At 57.6% G+C, this 18,939-nt stretch overlaps 1 protein-coding gene across 6 annotated transcripts in view; it reads left to right on the top strand.

The window, feature by feature from the left end:
- Positions 1–18,939, top strand: part of MAPK8IP3 (mitogen-activated protein kinase 8 interacting protein 3) — a 64,772-nt gene that overhangs the window by 17,335 nt on the left and 28,498 nt on the right. For 4 of the 6 annotated variants that reach the window (XM_055364909.2, XM_055364915.2, XM_055364906.2 and 1 more), the window contains exons 2-6: positions 1,170–1,290; positions 5,799–5,869; positions 6,150–6,241; positions 16,123–16,146; positions 18,780–18,924. In XM_055364909.2, coding sequence (XP_055220884.1) covers positions 1,170–1,290; positions 5,799–5,869; positions 6,150–6,241; positions 16,123–16,146; positions 18,780–18,924 — 453 coding nt within the window. The remainder of the gene's footprint in view (positions 1–1,169; positions 1,291–5,798; positions 5,870–6,149; positions 6,242–16,122; positions 16,147–18,779; positions 18,925–18,939) is intronic. The other 2 variants (XM_019011827.4, XM_004056949.5) reach the window with 2 other exon arrangements.

Below are 18,939 nucleotides of genomic sequence, written 5' to 3' on the forward strand. Positions count from 1 at the left end.
TAGAAACAGGGTTTTACCATGTTGGTCAGGCTGGTCTCAAACACTCACTCAGGCTGGTGGCTCACAGCGTGAGCCACTGTGCCCGGCCTCTACAAATAATTTTTAAAAATTAGCCAGACATGGTGACACATGCCTGTGGTCCCAGCTACTCAGGAGGTGGAGGCAGGAGGATCATTTGAGCCCAGGTGCTCAAGGCTGCCGTGAGATGTGATCGCACCACTGCAGTCCAGCCTCAGAGACAGAGCGAGACTCTCTCTTAAAACAAAACAAAACAAAACAAAAGCCCAGTTGATATTTATACTTCTTCCAGTGAAATTTCTTGATAATATTCCCCGGTTTTCTACTCTGTAAAAATGAGGTGTTAACAGCTCCCTCTCTGGGCTGCTGTAGGAACTACACTTATGGCATCGATGCCCGGCCACACCTGGGGCCTCACTGGCCCCCATGCTCCTCAGACCTTTTATGAGCTGCTTTTATTTTGCAAAATGTTTTCTTTTCACTTGGTTTGATAATAATTTTGTCCTGAAACTTACCACATAAGGTTAAGATTCCAAACCTAGACCAATCCCCCTGCCTTTTTATTTAATAACTAGGAGCAAGACTGTGTTGCTGGTTATCCCAGTAACGATGGTGTCCTGAGCTGAGCTGCAACTGAGATGCAGAAAAGTAGGCTCAACCTTGTTCTTAGGCGTGGAGTTGAGAGGACAGGACTGGCTGTGTGCTCATGGATCCCAGTGTAAAAATGGAAACACAGGGCTCTATGTTCAAAAATTAGCAACATTTCAAGATGGCAGCAGCCAAGCCAAGTATGGGGCCTTCTGAGTGCAGGGCCCCGCATTGCTGCCCGGGTCTCATGCAGCCACGAAGGCAGCCGTAATTGGAAACAACAGGCTCCCTTCACAGCAAATCCTCCCAGGAGAGGAGGGTGCAATCATGCAGTCCTGGAGGGCTCTCCCGCCCTGCCCTCATGGTTCCTCACTGTGCCTGAGGAGGGTGGTGGCCACAGCCACGTGGCAGGAAGCCCCCATTCCGGCCTGGCCATGGGCCAGCTTGTGGCCTTGGGGACATCTTTGGCCCCTGGGCCCTCAAAGCCTGCGGCCCTTCAAGTGAAAGGCAGCTGCTCCACACTCACTCCTGATGACTGCTCTTTCCCTCCCTTCCATGCACAGAAATTCATTGAGTTTGAAGATGCTCTGGAACAAGAGAAGAAAGAGCTGCAAATCCAGGTGGAGCACTACGAGTTCCAGACGCGCCAGCTGGAGCTGAAGGCCAAGAACTATGCCGATCAGAGTAAGTGGCTGGCGGGAGCCTGGAGGCGCACTTGATGGGCGCTGCTCTGGGACGGCTCTGGTTGGGGTGGACATGGAGCGCCTTCCACACAGGGGGACGAGAGGAAGCCCAGTGGGAGCCTCAGCCATGTATTCCAGCTCTTTGCATTGCTGCCTGTTTCTGTAATGGGCCCCAGACTGTGTGTGGAAATAAGTAAATCAGGCCACTGTGGCCCCATAGCACTTTTGCTTCAGAGTGAATTCTGACCCCCAGATCACAAGTCTGTGGTCCTGAAGGTCCTTCCTGAACCTTTTGAACAGAGCTCCTGCAGCCCCTGGGGTCCCCACCTCTTCACACTGCTGAGGAGTGATGGCTCCTTCTCAGGCAGGAGGGTGGGCCCGCTGGTGTAGCCCCACTGAAGTGACAGCGCCTAGGTGGGGGGCACAGCTGATCAGGGTGTCTGTCCCCTGCAAGGCGAAGTGGCAAAAGGGGTTTATTATTATTATTATTATTATTATTATTATAAGAACAGTTGGTTTACTTACCTTTAAAAGTCTTTGCTTAAACTCTGCTGTCAATGTTTTAGGCCAGGCGTGATGGCATGCGCCTGCGGTCTCAGCTGGGCTGAGGTTGAGACTGCCGTGTGGGCACAGAGAGACCTCATCTCTTAAAAAAAAAAAAAAAAAAAGGCCGGGCATGGTGGCTCACACCTGTAATCCCAGCACTTTGGGAGGCCAAGGCGGGTGGATCACCTGAGCTTAGGAGTTTAAAACCAGCCTGGCCAACATGGCGAAACCCCGTCTCTATAAAAATACAAAAATTACCCGGGCATGGTGGCAGGCGCCTGTAGTCCCAGCTACTCGGGCGACTGAGGCAGGAAGATCGCTTGAACCCAAGAGGCGGAGGTTGCAGTGAGCCAAGATCGTGCCACTGCACTCTAGCCTGGGCGACAGAGTAAGACTCCATCTCAAAAAAAAAAGAAAAAATTTAAAAAAGAAGAAGTGATGATTTCCTGTGTAATTTTCCTTTTCTGTAATTAGATGTTTTGTTTTGTTTGGAGACACAGTTTCGCTGTTTTTGCCCAGGCTGGAGTGCAATGGTGCGATCTCAGCTCACTGCAACCTCTGCCTCCTGGGTTCAAGTGATTCTCCTGCCTCAGCTTCCCAAGTAGCTGGGACTACAGGTGCCCGCCACCACACCCGGCTAATTTTTTGTGTTTTTAGTAGAGGTGGGGTTTCACTGTGTTAGCCAGGATGGTCTCGATCTTCTGACCTCGTGATCCTCCCAAAGTGCTGGGATTACAGGCGCGAGCCACCGCGCCTGGCCCCAGATGTTTTAATGATTGAAACCAATCGGCTGCGGTTTCCCTAGCTACCTCAACAGCAGGTTCCTTCATCTCTAAAAAGTTAAGATCAAATTGGGGAAAGAAACTGTTTTGATATGTTAGACTTACTCCTATCCCCAGCCAAGGCCTAAAGGCTGCTGTGCTGACAATGACCTGCTGACGAGTCTGGGGGCCAGAGGGTGAACACGGTGGCAGCTTCCACACACATGGAAACACGCTGGCATTCACAACGCAAAGCAAACCTAAGACCCATGCTGAGCATACCTAGGTAATGCCTTTCCATAATTACAGAGTCTCTCCTGGTCCCTCGGCTTCCAGTACATTTCATGTGTGAAACATTCTCAGCTCTCTTCTTAGAAGGAGAAAAACACAAGCTCAAATTACAGGCAAGGCTGGGAACAGTGGTTCACACCCATAACTTCCACACTTTGGGAGGCTGAGGGGGGAGGATCCCTTGAGCTCAAGAGTTCAAGACCAGCCTGGGCAACCTGGTGAAACCCCATCTCTACAAAAAATACAAAAATTAGCCAGGCACGGTGGCTCACAGACTTGTGGGCCCAGCTACTCGGGAGGCTGAGGTAGAGGATTGCTCAAACCCAGGAGGGAGAGGCTGCAGTAAGCCTTAGTCACGCCACTGCACCCCAGCCTGGGTGACAGAGTGAGACCCTGTCTAAAAAAAAATCAAATTACAGGCTGAGGCTGTTCACTGGGCCAGCACCAGGAGTTGGGGCCAGATGAGTGCAGAGAGCAGGCCCCGGGCTCCCTCCAGGTGGTGGCTGTACTCTGCCCCAGCGGGAGCTCACAGAGAGGCTGTGGGGCTCTGACCTCACACAGACAGGTAGCCTCTCCCGGGGCCACAGCCGTTGCCAGGGTCAGCACAAGCCTGGGATGGCTGGTTGGCTCCCTCCTCCAGCAGCCGGTTACATGTGTGCAGCGTGCAGTGTCTATAACTCGTGTGCTGTGTGCATTGTCTGTGTGTTGTGTGCTGTGTGCAGTGTCTGTGTGTTGTGTGCTGTGTGCAGCGTCTGTGTGTCATGTGCTGTGTGCGGCATCTGTGTGAGTCGTGCTGTGTGCTGTGGATGAATGTTGTGTGCTGTGTGTGGCGTCTGAGTTGTGTGCTGTGTGGAGCGTCTGTGTGAGTGTCATGTGCTGTGTGCGGCATCTGAGTTGTGTGCTGTGTGGAGGGTCTGTGAGTGTCGTGTGCTGTGTGGAGCATCTGTGTCGTGTGCTGTGTGCGGCATCTGAGTTGTGTGCTGTGTGCGGCATCTGAGTGACGTGTGCTATGTGCGGGTCTGTGTGACTCGTGTGCTGTGTGTAGCGTCTGTGAGTTTGCTGTGTGCAGCGTCTGTGTGAGTGTCGTGTGCTGTGTGCGGCGTCTGTGTGAGTCGTGTGCAGTGTCTGTGAGCCGTGTGTTATTTACCACATGTGTTAGTCACATTTGCTGCATGCAGCGTCTGTGAGTCACATGTGTCACGTGTCATGTCTGTAAGTTTTGTGTTGTGCGCGGTGTCTGTACATCGTGTGTCAGGTGCGGCGTCTGTAAGTTATGCATGTTTGCTGCTGTGTCTAAGTCGTGCGTGTGAGGTGCTGTGTCTGAGTCGTGCGTGTGAGGTGCTGTGTCTGAGTCACGCGTGTCAGGTGTGATGTCTGTAAGCACCTCAGGCTTCTTAGGGAAGACTGGACTGACTGCTGGCGCTGACGCCTATGCTGCTCCTCAGGGTGAGATCCCCGCGCCGGCAGTGCACCTCTACCCTGGGTGCCTGGTAGAGATGCGAGAGCCCAGCGTAGGCCGCCGCGGCCTCCAAGGATGTGCCGGGCCAGTTACCCCCCCCAGGTCACAGAGCAGGATGGCCAAAGTGAGATGTTGAGCCATATAATCTGTGAAGTCATTTCTAAACAGACACCAGAAAGCTGGGGAGGATGGGAGGGCACCACGCCGAGGACAGGGCACAAGCTGGTGGAGCACCTTACCAGCTGAGTCCCGGCCACTCGCTCCCTGAGGCTGTCTCTCACCTCGCCGCGTCAGCCCTCCCCATTGGTGGGCTGCAGGACAGAGCTGAGGTTTGAACACAGCTGTGGAGGCGGCCATCAGGCCGGGGGCACGCATGCACCATTGGCGTGACATAGAGTGGGGTCCCCTGGCTGCGGCTGCCCGTCGGCCTGTCATGCTCCTTCTGTGTCTCTTGGGCAGATCACGTCTGGGGCCAGAGGGGCCCGTGTTGGTGTCACGGGGGGCCTCCCGTTTAAGGGAGACATGACTGTCAGCCCGGAAGGCACATAGTCATGATTGGCCTCCCCAGCCCTCGGCGTGTGTGAGGGACCTCGCTGCTTGTTCTGCCAGACACGACCCTTTGACGTGTCCAGGAGGTTACTCACTTTGAATCCCGCCTCCTCCCGCAAGCTTCTTGTGCACCTGTTGCCTGTGCCTGGCGTGCCTGGGTTTTGCCTGCATCTCAGAAGCTTGTGGCTGACTTTAGCACAGAGAGCGCCTGTGGGTTTCCCCACCCCCATATTTAACTCCCAACAGAGCTGAGTGTTTTCCCATGGCACAGGGCACACACAGCAGCCCCCCAGACGGCCTTCACAGAGCTGAGTGTTTTCCCATGGCACAGGGCACAGCAGCCCCCCAGACGGCCTTCACAGAGCTGAGTGTTCTCCCATGGCACAGGGCACAGCAGCCCCCCAGACGGCCTTCACAGAGCTGAGTGTTCTCCCATGGCACAGCACACACAGCAGCCCCCCAGACGGCCTTCACAGAGCTGAGTGTTCTCCCATGGCACAGCACACACAGCAGCCCCCCAGACGGCCTTCACAGAGCTGAGTGTTCTCCCATGGCACAGCGCACACAGCAGCCCCCAAGACGGCCTTCACAGAGCTGAGTGTTCTCCCATGGCACAGCGCACACAGCAGCCCCCCAGATGGCCTTCACAGAGCTGAGTGTTCTCCCATGGCACAGCGCACACAGCAGCCCCCCAGGCGGCCTTCACAGAGCTGAGTGTTCTCCCATGGCACAGGGCACAGCAGCCCCCCAGACGGCCTTGCACTTGCCGGGCTGCTGCTGGTTGCCCCAGGACCCAGAGTCCCAGCCTTGTCCTGGAGCCCCCTCCCTCTGCGGTTACAACCCAAGAGTTCAGGGCCATGGAGAAGCGTCTTGTGTGGCTCAGACAGTGATTGTGTTTTCCAGTTTCCCGGTTGGAGGAGCGGGAGTCGGAGATGAAGAAGGAGTACAATGCCCTGCACCAGCGGCACACAGAGGTGGGCGCCCAGAGGCAAGCGCGGAGACGAGGGTTGGAGACAGGGCCGCGGCCTGACGCCTGCGACTCTTGCGGACCGTGGTTTTCTTCCCTAGCATGTCCCTTTTCTAGCATTTGCTGCCAGGCTTGAAGGCTGTCAGCCCCAGGCTGGTTAGATTCCCCTCCAGGACGCTGTCTTGATTTCTGCCTGCACAGGGCAGCCGGAAAAGCCTCACAGGTTAGAGAGGGGACGAAGACAGCCCCCCACGGCAGCGCTAATGCAGGCATTTCCCTCCTCGCAGATGATACAGACCTACGTGGAGCACATTGAGAGGTCCAAGATGCAGCAGGTCGGAGGAAACAGCCAGACCGAGAGCAGCCTGCCGGGGCGGAGGTACGCGGGGCGTGGCGGGGTGGAGGTACGCAGGACGCGGCACGGGCCAGGGTCGTAGTGCTTGTTATGGCCCGCGCTCTGGGCTCAGGACGACAGGGAACACTCTGGAGACCCAGGAGGAGGGAGCTGGTTGGAGCGTGGCTGAGCAGGGATGTGGGGGGGCGGCCTTGGGCGACGGACATGTGTCGAGCCCCTGTGTCCCTTCTGCTTGGTCCGCAGTTCAGTCAGGGAGGCCCTGGGCAGCTTGCGCATATTTAACCCTTACTATCCACAGATTCTGTGTTTGCAAATGTATCTACTCGCTAAAATATATCTGTGACCTCAGCCGGGCACAGTGACTTATGCCTGTAATCCTAGAAATTTGGGAGGCCAAGGCAGGAGGATTACTTGAGCCCAGGAGTTCGAGCTCAGCTTGGGCAACCAGCAAGATCTTGTCTCTACAAAAAAAAAATTGTTTAAAAATTAGCTAAGCATGAGGTGGCACTTCTAGGACATACTGCCTCAAATAACTACCTGTAGTCCGAGCTACTCAGGAGGCTGAGAGAGGAGGATAGCTTGAGCTCAGGGGCTGGAGGCTGCCGTGATCTACAGTCGCACCCCTGCACTCCTACCTGGGCAGCAGAGTGAGCCCCGTCTCTAAAAAAATATAAAAAGAAAATCATCTGCTCATGTGAGGTCAAAGAATAAACAACAAAAAAGAGGCTGGTATGGTGGCTCATGCCTGTAATCCCAGCACTTTGGGAGGCCGAGGTGGGTGGATCACTTGAGGTCAGGAGCTCGAGACTAGCCTGGCCAATGTGGTGAAACCCCATCTCTATTAAAAATACAAAAAATTAGGCCGGGCTCAGTGGCTCACGCCTGTCATTCCAGCACTTTGGGAGGCCGAGGTGGGCAGATCACGAGATCAGGAGATCAAGACCATCCTGGCTAACATGGTGAAACCCCGTCTCTACGAAACACTCCTGTAGTCCCAGCACTTTGGGAGGGCAAGGAGGGCGGATCATGAAGTCAGGAGATCGAGACCATCCTGGCTAACATGTTGAAACCCCGTCTCTACTAAAAATATAAAAAATTAGCCAGGCATGGTGGCGGGCGCCTGTAGTTCCAGCTATTCTGGAGGCTGAGGCAGGAGAATCACTTGAACCCAGGAGGCAGAGGTTGCAGTGAGCCAAGATCGCACCACTGCCCTCCAGCCTGGGCGACAGAGTGAGACTCTGTCAAAAAAAAAAAAAGGATAGGCACAGTGGCTCACACCTGTAATCCCAGCACTTTGGAAGGCTGAGGCCGGCAGATCACTTGAGGTCAGGAGTTTGAGACCAGCCTGGCCAACATGGTGAAACCCCGTCTCTACTAAAAATACAAAAATTAGCTGGGTGTGGTGGCACATGCCTGTAGTCCCAGCTACTAGAGAGGCTGAGGCAGGAGAATTGCTTGAGCGTGGGAGGCGGAGACTGCAGTGAGCTGAGATCACGCCGCAGCACTCCAGCCTGGGCGACAGAGAGTCCATCTCAAAAATAAATACATAAATAAATAATAAATAATAAAAATAACAAAATTAGCCAGTGTGATGGTGCATGCCTGTGGTCCCAGCTACTCTGGAGGCTGAGGCAGGAGAATCGCCTGAACCCCAGGGGCGGAGGTAGCAGCGAGCCAAGATTGCGCACTGCACTCCAGCCTGGGTGGTAGAGTGAGAGCCTGTCTCAAAAAGAAAGAAAGGGAATCAGTACTCAGAGCACTTAACAGTCCTTTGCAGACAGACACACATTAGGGAGAAACGGGAGTCCCTGTGCTGGCTCCCCACAGAGGTGGGACAAGGCGATGCTCTGCCCTCCTGTTCACCTCCTACCCAGATGCCCGGAGAGGAGACAGGAGGGCCAGGCAGTGTCGCGTGTCACGCATGAGGCCAGTTCTAGGGTCAGTTCCAGGGGCTCCAAGCCCAGCTGTGGCACCTGTTAGTGGGGTGGCTAGTCACCCTATATTTCCAACTTCCTTTAAAATAAAGGAAATAGAACTGACCAGGATGCATTGCTTTGAGGATTTCCTGTTAGTAGGGTGGCCAGCCACCCTATATTTCCAACCTCCTTTTCGTTTTTGTAAAATAAACGAAGTAGAACTGACCGGAATGCATTGCTTTGAGGATTTGAGATCACAATCTTATACGCGTACCTGCATGTGTACATATTTTTCCCCTAGGGGCAATGGTTTAGTGTTTGAGGGACTTTCTAGAACATACTGCCTCAAATACTGTGTGGATGAGCCCAGGAACCTTGGCCAGCCCTGCACTGAGTCTTATTCCTTCCACAGGGTGGGGGTACCGGTGGGTTTCCAGGGCTTGGTGCTGGTTTTCCTCGGAGAGTTGGGGGAGCCTGCCCAGAATGGGTTCCTCTCCGTTTTCTGTGCCCTTTGAGTCAGGAGAAAGCCGGGCTGCAGGCCCCAGGGAGCAGAGCATCAGAGATCTTGCCAGGGTATTGCAGCTCTAGGGGACCGGCCATGGGAGACCAGAGACGTGACCTGGGCTGGGGAGGTTGGCGCTCTCGTTCCGAGTCTCCAGCAGCGGGGAGGAAGGGCCTGAAGTCAGAAGCTCCCGTCCCACAGAGCTGGGGCAGCTGGAAGGGGGGAAGCCTGTTTCTGCCCCCAAGCCTCCCACAGCCAGGGCTGCGATGGCAAAAGCCTCCCTCACACCCCATCAAGGCCTGGCCAGCTGCAAAAGCTGCATCGTGCCTGCCTGTTCTGGGGGTTACACCTGCAAACGAGAAGGGTCAGAACGTCCAGCTCTGGGCTTCATGGGTCACGTTCTGGATGATACAGAAGAAGCTGTCAGACTCTGCTTCCGAGTCTCTGGACGTGAGAGCAAATGCACGGTGTGCGCGAAGGCCCAGCTGGCTAGGGGCGTGCCGTGGAGCCTGCAGCAGCAGGTCCTCAGGCAGTCTCGCTGCTCTCAGCTGGAGCAGGGACCTGCAGCTGTCCTGTGATAAGCACTTGCCCTGAGAACGGGCGGCGCCGGCCATCTGCCCACCCAGAGCACCATGAGAACTACGCCAGGGCGTGTGGATGCCAGCTTGCCCCGAGAACGGGCGGTGCCAGCCATCCGCCCACCTGGAGCACCATGAGAACTACGCCAGGGTGTGTGGATGCCAGCTTGCCCCGAGAACGGGCAGCGCCAGCCATCCGCCCACCTGGAGCACCATGAGAACTATGCCGGGGCGTGTGGATGCCAGCTTGGCAAGCTGTGAAAGCCTTGCAGGTGTTTCCATCAGATCCCAAAGTGGGAGATTCTCATTCGCAGCTCCCGTCTCGTGGCATGCACGCTGGGACATCCTCACCTCTGGCTCTTGGCAGTTGGAAGAGGATTCCAAGCTAACTGGAATTAAAATCGAACCTGGACCCGGGATCTTTGTGTTGTTTTTCAGGGGAGCTGGGGGCAGAGGCAGACAGTTTGGCCATCCCCTGGGAGCTGCAGCATTCCAGAACCTTCAGCTGCCTCCTTGCCAGCGCAGCCTCAGACAGGAGTGCCTCTGAGGCTGTGTCGGAGGGCGCCTGAGCAGGAGGAGCCCAGCAACAGTGTGCCCAGCTCATCCCAGATCCCAGAGGTGTGACGTGTGAACTCAGGACGCCGGCCGAGAGCCCAGGTTCCGAGTTGCAGTGATCCCCACCCCAGGCCCACAGACAACACCCGAGAGGTCCTGAGAGCCCCAGGGCCATGTGAGCTCAGCCAAGAGCAGAGGCTGCCCCAGCTCCAGAGCCGCCTGACGCTGCCGTCGTCATGGGCCAGGCCAGGCCTACCTGGAAGAGGCGCGTGGCTGCGGGGCAAGGAGTACTTCGTCCTGCATGTTTCTCTCATGGTGTGGGGCAGAAGGTGGCCCAGGAACCTGCTGTCGAGGTGTCCCCGCAGGACCCAGGGACCTGAGCTGAGTCTGGGCTGGGCGCCGTGCCCGTCCCTCGGCTCGTCCTGGTGCTGAGAGTTCAGTGGGAAGCCCCATGGTGGTGCACCTCGTCCTTGTCAGGGCCCCACTGCTGGGGTCCCCTCTGCAGCTCTGCCACGGCTCCTGAAGGCTATGTCAGGGCTGCTGCACTCCCCCTCAGGGAACCAGACGGTGCCCTCTGGAAGAAGCCCCTCAATCATTTTGTAAGGGATGGATCTGGGGTGCTCTCTTGTCAGCGCTGCCACAACCAGGTCCTTCTGCCTGACCTGGCCCCAGCCATTCACTTCTTCTGGGCACACAGGACCTTTGGCACCGGCCGTGGGAGCAACGCCAGCAGCAGTGGCTGTGTGGTAGGGGCCTTCCCCAGCCACGGACCCCAGGAAGCCTCCATTTGTGAAACAGGACCCCTGCACCTCTGTAGGAGAAGGAGGGGTCTCTTATCCAGGTTTACGCCAAAGCCTTGGTTGCCATGACTGGATCCAGCCAGAAGGCACTCTGCAGTGGGGTCTGAGCAGCTACATCACTCTGGCCCCTGGGCCTCCTTGCCAGATCTCCACAGCATGTGAGAAGATGTTGGCCCTGCGGGAAGAAGGTGCTGGGGCTGGCGGCCCAGTCTCCCTGAGCGTGCTGTGGCCCGGACAGGAGCATGCTCCATGGGGGCGACAGAGGAGCAGGGCTATGGCTGGGCTACCCCTGCCTCCCTCCCTGGCCAGCAGTGGTACTGAGCTGCATCACCAGCTCATGGAATCGGTCACGCCTGCTGTTGCAGTGGTGGCATTAAGAGCCACCTCCGGGCTCGTGTGTCCCCTGCCTCCCCAGGCCAAGACCCTGGCCGGGAAGGAGAAGGTGGGGCTCACGTGCTGTCTGCCACCTGCCTGCAGGCGTGGATGGCAGCCACAGCCTTGTGCCTCTGAAGGCATGAGCCGGCTAAAGGAAGAAGGCACGGCCCCCTCCCCTGTCCCGAGTGCTTGCCTTTGTGGGGTCAGGGGTGCTGGGACAGGCCTTGGTGATGTATGCTGTTGCTGGGCAGTTGAGCTGGAAGGAGCCCGTCCCTGCTGGACACCTGCTCTCTCTTCTCTGGTGTGGATTCTGTCCTGCCACAACCTTTGGTCCCTTGGGGGACACATATTTGAGTCAGTCCCATCTGCTCAGCCAAAACCCCTTGATTCACCATGAGGGCGCCGTCCATCCTCAGCGCTGGGCGCCCTCCCTCCTGACCCAGATGGACATTTTCCTTCACGCCTGGCGTGGCTTAGTGAGTGTGTGTCTGGAATGCAGTCGGTGTGAGTGCAAACGCCAGGCAGTGTTCTCGGGCCACTGCTGCAGAGTGTGTGTGTGTGTCTGTGTGGCCGCATGTGTGCCGTCACTGCGTGCCATGTGTACACACGTGCCAGGCGCTGTCTTGAGACATTCGCGCAGTGCACGGCACTGGGGACATGTGGCACTGGCTGAACTGCCACACAGCCCTGTTCCAGGGCCTCTTGTCAAAGCCAAGAGGGCTCGTGTGTCGCATGTCTGTCCCTCTTGGGTGCCTGTGTGTGGCTTCTGTCTCATCGGGGTACGGCTGCCCTGCATGTCTCACATCACCACATGCTGGCCGTCCGTGTGAGCGTCCATGTGACCATCCGTGTGAGCATCCGTGTGAGCATGTGACCGTCTGTGTGAGTGTGCGACGGTCCATGTGACCGTCCATGTTTCCGTGTGAGCGTCCATGTGAGCATCCACGTGAGCATTCGTGTGAACGTGTGACCATCCATGTGAGAGTGTGACCATCCATGTGAGCGTCCGTGTGACCATCCATGTGAGCATCCGTGTGACCGTCCGTGTGAGCGTCCGTGTGACCGTGTGAGCATCCGTGTGACCGTCCGTGTGAGTGTGACCGTCCATGTGAGCATCCGTGTGACCGTCCGTGTGAGCATCCGTGTGACTGTCCATGTGAGTGTGACCGTCCATGTGAGCATACGTGTGACCATCCGTGTGAGCATCCATGTGAGCATGTGACCGTCTGTGTGAGTGTGCGACGGTCCATGTGACCGTCCGTGTTTCCGTGTGTCCATGTGAGCGTCCATGTGAGCATCCACGTGAGCATTCGTGTGAACGTGTGACCATCCATGTGAGAGTGTGACCGTCCATGTGAGCGTCCGTGTGAGCGTCCGTGTGACCGTCCATGTGACCGTCCGTGTGTGACCGTCCATGTGAGCATCCGTGTGACCGTCCGTGTGAGCGTCCGTGTGACCGTCCGTGTGAGTGACCGTCCATGTGAGCATCTGTGTGACTGTCCATGTGAGAGTGTGACCGTCCATGTGAGCATACGTGTGACCATCCGTGTGAGCATCCATGTGAGCATGTGACCGTCTGTGTGAGTGTGCGACGGTCCATGTGACCGTCCGTGTTTCCGTGTGAGTGTCCATGTGAGCGTCCATTTGAGCGTGTGAGCGTCCATGTGAGCATCCACGTGATCATTCGTGTGAACGTGTGACCATCCATGTGAGTGTGACCGTCCATGTGAGCGTCTGTGTGAGCGTCCGTGTGAGCATCCGTGTGACCGTCCGTGTGAGCGTCCGTGTGACCGTCCGTGTGACCGTCCGTGTGAGTGTGACCATCCATGTGAGCATCCGTGTGACTGTCCATGTGAGAGTGTGACCGTCCATGTGAGTATACATGTGACCATCCGTGTGAGCATCCGTGTGAGCATGTGACCGTCTGTGTGAGTGTGCGATGGTCCATGTGACCGTCTGTGTTTCCATGTGAGTGTCCATGTGAGTGAGCATCCATGTGAGCGTGTGAGCGTCCATGTGAGCATCCGTGTGACCATCCGTGTGAGCATGTGTGACTGTCCATGTGAGTGTGACCGTCCATGTGAGCATCCGTGTGACCACCCGTGTGAGCATCCGTGTGCCTGTCCGTGTGAGCATCCGTGTGACCGTCCATGTGAGAGTGTGACCGTCCATGTGAGCATCCGTGTGACCATCCATGTGAGCATCCGTGTGACCGTCCATGTGAGAGCGTGACCGCCCGTGCGAGCATCTGTATGACTGTCCGTGGAGCATCTGTGTGACCGTCTGTGTGAGCATCCGTGTGACCATCCATGTGAGCATCCGTGTGACCGCCCGTGTGAGAGTGTGTGTGACCACCCGTGTGAGCATCCGTGTGACCGTCCATGTGAGCTTCTGTGTGACCGTCCGTGTGAGCTTCCGTGTGACTGTCCGTGTGAGCATCCGTGTGACTGTCCGTGTGAGAGTGTGACCGTCCGTGTGAGCATCCGTGTGACTGTCCGTGTGAGCATCCGTGTGACCATCCGTGTGAGAGTGTCACCGTCCGTGTGAGCATCCGTGTGACCGTCCGTGTGAGCATCCGTGTGACCGTCCATGTGAGAGTGACCACCCATGTGAGCATCCATGTGACCATCCGTGTGAGCATCCGTGTGACCGTCTGTGTAAGAGCATGACTGTCCATGTGAGCATCTGTGTGACCTTCTGTGTGAGCATCTGTGTGACCGTCCGTGTGAGCATCCGTGTGACCGTCCGTGTGAGAGTGTGACCGTCTGTGTTAGCATCCGTGTGACTGTCCATGTGAGAGTGTGACCGCCCATGTGAGCATCCATGTGGCCATCCGTGAGAGTGTGACTGTCCATGTGAGCATCCGTGTGACCGTCCGTGTGAGCATCCGTGTGACCGTCCATGTGAGCATCCGTGACCATCTGTGTGAGTATGTGACCGTCCATGTGAGCATCCGTGTGACCGTCTGTGTGAGTGTGGTCATCCGTGTGAGCATCCGTGTGACCATCCATGTGAGCATCCATGTGACCATCCATGTGAGAGTGTGACCATCCATGTAAGCATCCGTGTGACCATCCATGTGAGCGTGACCGTCCGTGTGAGCGTGTGACCGTCCATGTGAGCATCCGTGTGACCGTCCAAGAGTGACCGTCCGTGTGAGCATCTGTGTAAGCGTGTGACCGTCCGTGTGAGTGTGTGACCATCTGTGTGTGACCGTCCATGTGAGCATCCGTGTGACCGTCCGTGTGAGCGTGTGACCGTCCGTGTGAGCATCCATGTGACCGTCCGTGTGAGCATCCCTGTGACCGTCCGTGTGAGCGTGTGACCGTCCGTGTGAGCTTCCGTGTGACTGTCCGTGTGAGCATCTGTGTGACCGTTCGTGTGAGCGTGTGACCGTCCGTGTGAGCGTCCGCATAACCGTGAGCGTGTGAGCATCCGTGTGATCATCCGTAACCGTGTGAGCATCCTTGTGAGCATCCGTGTGAGCGTGTGACCGTCTGTGTCACCATCCATGTGAACGTGTGACCGTCCGTGTGAGCGTGTGACCGTCCGTGTGAGCATCCGTGTGACCGTCCGTGTGAGAGTGACCGTCCATGTGAGCATCCTTGTGAGCGTGTGACCATCCGTGTGAGTGTGTGACCATCTGTGTGAGTGTGACCATCTGTGTGAGCATCCATGTGACCGTCCGTGTGAGCATCCGTGTGACCATCCGTGTGAGCATCCATGTCACCATCCATGTGAGCATCCCTGTGACCGTCCGTGTGAGCATGTGACCATCCGTGTGAGCTTCCGTGGGCCCGTCCGTGTGAGCTTCCGTGTGACCGTCCGTGTGAGCATCTGACCATTTGTGTGAGCGTGTGACCGTCCATGTGAGCTTCCGTGTGACCGTCCATGTGAGCGTGTGACCGTCTGTGTCACCATCCATGTGAACGTGTGACCGTCCGTGTGAGCATGTGACCGTCCGTGTGAGCATCCGTGTGACCGTCCGTGTGAGAGTGACCGTCCATGTGAGCATCCGTGTGACCGTCCGTGTGAGAGTGACCGTCCATGTGAGCATCCTTGTGAGCGTGTGACCATCCGTGTGAGTGTGTGACCATCTGTGTGAGTGTGACCATCTGTGTGAGCATCCATGTGACCGTCCGTGTGAGCATCCGTGTGACCATCCGTGTGAGCATCCATGTCACCATCCATGTGAGCATCCCTGTGACCGTCCGTGTGAGCATGTGACCGTCCGTGTGAGCTTCCGTGTGACCGTCTGTGTGAGCATCCCCGTGACCGTCCGTGTGAGCATGTGACCGTCCGTGTGAGCTTCCGTGGGCCCGTCCGTGTGAGCTTCCGTGTGACCGTCCGTGTGAGCATCTGACCATTTGTGTGAGCGTGTGACCGTCCATGTGAGCTTCCGTGTGACCGTCCATGTGAGCGTGTGACCGTCCGTGTGAGCTTCCGTGTGACCGTCCGTGTGAGCGTGTGACCGTCCGTGTGAGCATCTGTGTGACCGTCCGTGTGAGCATCCCTGTGACCATCCGTGTGAGCTTCCGTGTGACCATCCGTGTGAGCATCCGTGTGACCGTCCGTGTGAGCATCCCTGTGACCGTCCGTGTGAGCTTCCGTGTGACCGTCCGTGTGAGCTTCCGTGTGACCGTCCGTGTGAGCTTCCGTGTGACCGTCCGTGTGAGCATCTGTGTGACCGTTCGTGTGAGCGTCCGCATAACCGTGTGAGCGTGTGAGCATCCGTGTGAGTGTGAGCGTCCGTGCGACCATCCATGTGAGCGTGTGACCGTCCATGTGAGCATCCCTGTGACCGTCCGTGTGAGCTTCCGTGTGACCATCCGTGTGAGCTTCCGTGTGACCGTCCGTGTGAGCATCTGTGTGACCATTTGTGTGAGCGTGTGACCGTCCGTAACCGTGTGAGCGTCCTTGTGAGCATCCGTGTATGCGCGTGACCGTCTCTGTGACCGTCCGTGTGAGCGTGTGGCCGTCCATGTGAGCATGTGCGCACGCTGTGGCCCATGCCCTCTAACGCCTGTCTCCTTGTCTCGCCCTCTGTGCCATCACCACATGCTGACCATCCGTGTGGCGTGTGCGCACACTGCTGCCCACGCCTTCTAACGCCTGTCTCCTTGTCTCGCCCTCTGTGCTGTCGCTGCCGTGTGCTGCCGTGTCTGTTGCTGCCCTGCAGTCCTCGTCAGTCGTGGAGGAAAAGGTAAAACCCAAGAGGTGTGTCCACTGTGGTGCTGGGGGCCGACCAGCAGGCACATTAGGGCGTCAGTTCCCAGGCCAGGAAGGCTGCTTGGTCTGCTGTGAGGTGTTTCCTGTGGCAGATGTGAGAGGTCGGAAGGGCCGTCTGGCCACATTCACGAGACTGACACTGAGAAGGTGGCGACCACCGGGTCCCCTGCAAAGCCACGCAGCTGGGCAGCGCCGTCCAGGTCGCCCACACTCTGCCCTCGCTCCACAAGCGCCGCCTTGGTCACAGACAAAGGCACGGCGCCGACTCCTGCTAAGGAGGGGTGTGCATCAGGTGGGGCTGGTGCTGACTCGGGGTGCGACGGGCCAAGGAAGGGCCCCTCTCTGCATCAGTCGGACCTGGACTCATAGCCCAGCTCCCTCACTCACCAGCCTGTGTCAGAGCCGGTGACACACCTATGACCCCCCACGGCAGCGTGACCCCCCAGGGTGGCGTGACCCCTGGGGGGGGTGGTCTCTGAACTTGGGAGCATCTGCATCCCCTGAGGGAGCTGCGAGGACAAATCGGGAGGACGGGGTCAGTCGGCAAACACTCACGAGTCTGAGGCCAGGGCCTGAGGGCCGGTGGGGAGGAGCAAAGGAAAGAGTGAAGGCAGCTCCTAATCCTGGGTGATTTCTGTCAGAGGTGGTGGCCTGGCTGAGCCGTGGCCCAGCATGGAGCTGTGTGGGTGGGAGAGCCGTACGTGCATTCCCTTGGCCTCCTGGGAGACCAGAGGCCCCTCTGACCCTGCTGTCCCCTGTAGCATCTGGTGACAGCCAGGACCGCATCGGCTTCGGTCTAGGGACTGAGACGTGTCTGATGGCGTCAGAACTGGGCCTCAGGAGAGGCGCTCCCCGCACCAGCGTTGGGAGCTCAGTGGAAGTGGGGCCAGGAGGCCCCTGGTGCAGACAGGGCTGTTGAGGCCCAGCCTCCCACTGGGGTCATGCTCCCTGGGCCTGGTGGCTGGGTGCCTTCACGGTGGCCAGGGAACCTCATGGCTGTTGTCACAACAGCTTGAGTGCCATGGACCAGCAGCCAAGATGGCACAGCCCAGTCCCAGCCGGCCCTGGTTCCCTCGTGCTACAGGATACGGTGTTGTCCCGAACATAACAGAGCAGGCGGCCAGTCCCCAGAGCTGTATGCACCCCACAAAGAGACCCCTTCCCAGGGTCATTCTTCATAGCTCTCCACCCAGGTAGCGGAGCTCCTGGTCAGCGGCGGCCACTGTGTTCCCCTGTCGCCGTCTGCATCCTCCAGGCATGGCCAGAGCAGGTTCCTTCAACCCCTGAGGAAGCTCCCTTCCCTCCCACAGTCTCAGGGCTGAGATGTAAGCAGCTGAGGCTATGGTGCAAGCAGACTCTTAATTCTTGTCCTGAATAGCCCTGAGCAGTGTGGGCTCCAGCATCTGACCACGTGGCCTGCCCCCAGACCTGAAGAGGTGAGGAGCCAGCCTGGCCTCTGGGACCTCTGGGCTGTTGACTGGAAACCTCCCGTGGAGGAGGACGTGAAGGGAGACCTTGGGCTCCATCCCTGCTCTTGCTTACGGCCCACAGGAGGTCATCCCTAGGGACTGAGCCTACAGCAGGGGGCACTGAGCCCACAGCAGGGGGCACTGAGCACTGTCCTGACAGCTCCAGCTCCCAGGCGCTCCCACTGTCTTGCCAGGCTGTCCGAGGCCAGGCTGTCCCAGGGTCCGTCTTCAGGCTCGGGGCTCCCTGACAGCAGAGAGGACACGTGGGGAGGGAGAAGACGCCCCTCAGGCTCAGGCTCCGGCTCCAGCAGATGTGACGGGGTCAGTCCTTACTCTGGATGTGTCGTGTTCAGATATTTTGCAGTGAGGCAGCCTCATGAACAGGAGTAATGAGGATAGGCAGGAGGGGCCAAGGAACAAGGGCAGGGGCAGGAAGGCTGGATTCCCTCTGCTGGCGCCAGGGGAACAGGCAGGGCTGGCAGTAACACCACAGGGAGGCAGGGCTGGGCACACATAAGACCATGGTCCTAAAAGGCGTTGCTCATGGTGGCCGTGCAGCGCTGACCGTGATGCCAAGTCCCGTGGCTGGCTCTGCTGTGGGGTGTCTAAGCACACCCGGCTTGTGTCTGTTTAAAATTGAACTTAGGCCGGGCGCGGTGGCTCACGCCTGTAATCCCAGCACTGTGGGAGGCCGAGGCAGGCGGATCATCAGGTCAGGAGATCGAGACCATCCTGGCTAACACGGAGAAACCCCGTCTCTACTAAAAATACAAAAAAAAAATTAGCCAGGTGTGGGAGGCTGAGGCAGGAGAATGGCGTGAACCCGGGAGTTGGAACTTGCAGTGAGCCAAGTTCGTGCCACTGCACTCCAGCCTGGGTGACAGAGCGAGACTCCGCCTCAAAAAAAAAAATAAATAAATAAAATAAAATAAAATTGAACTTAATAAAAATGAGAAACTGCAGCATCGTGGGAGGGGAAACGCCACGTCGGATCATAACTGAGTAGATGCTCGAGCTGGGCTGCGGGCTGGCGTGGAGCGGCCCCATCACTCGAGGTCTGCTTGCCCTGGGAGGGCTTGGGAAATCGTCACGGCCACCCTCTGACCATCGCTTCCTCTCCTCTCGCCCCCCATTTCAGCAGGAAGGAGCGCCCCACCTCCCTGAACGTGTTCCCCCTGGCTGACGGCACGGTACGTGCACAGATCGGGGGCAAGCTCGTGCCTGCGGGGGACCACTGGCACCTGAGTGACCTCGGCCAGCTGCAGTCCAGCTCCAGCTACCAGGTTTTGTAGCCGTGC

Source organism: Gorilla gorilla, chromosome 18 (genome assembly GCF_029281585.2).
Source record: "Gorilla gorilla gorilla isolate KB3781 chromosome 18, NHGRI_mGorGor1-v2.1_pri, whole genome shotgun sequence".
NCBI classification, from domain to species: domain Eukaryota; kingdom Metazoa; phylum Chordata; class Mammalia; order Primates; family Hominidae; genus Gorilla; species Gorilla gorilla.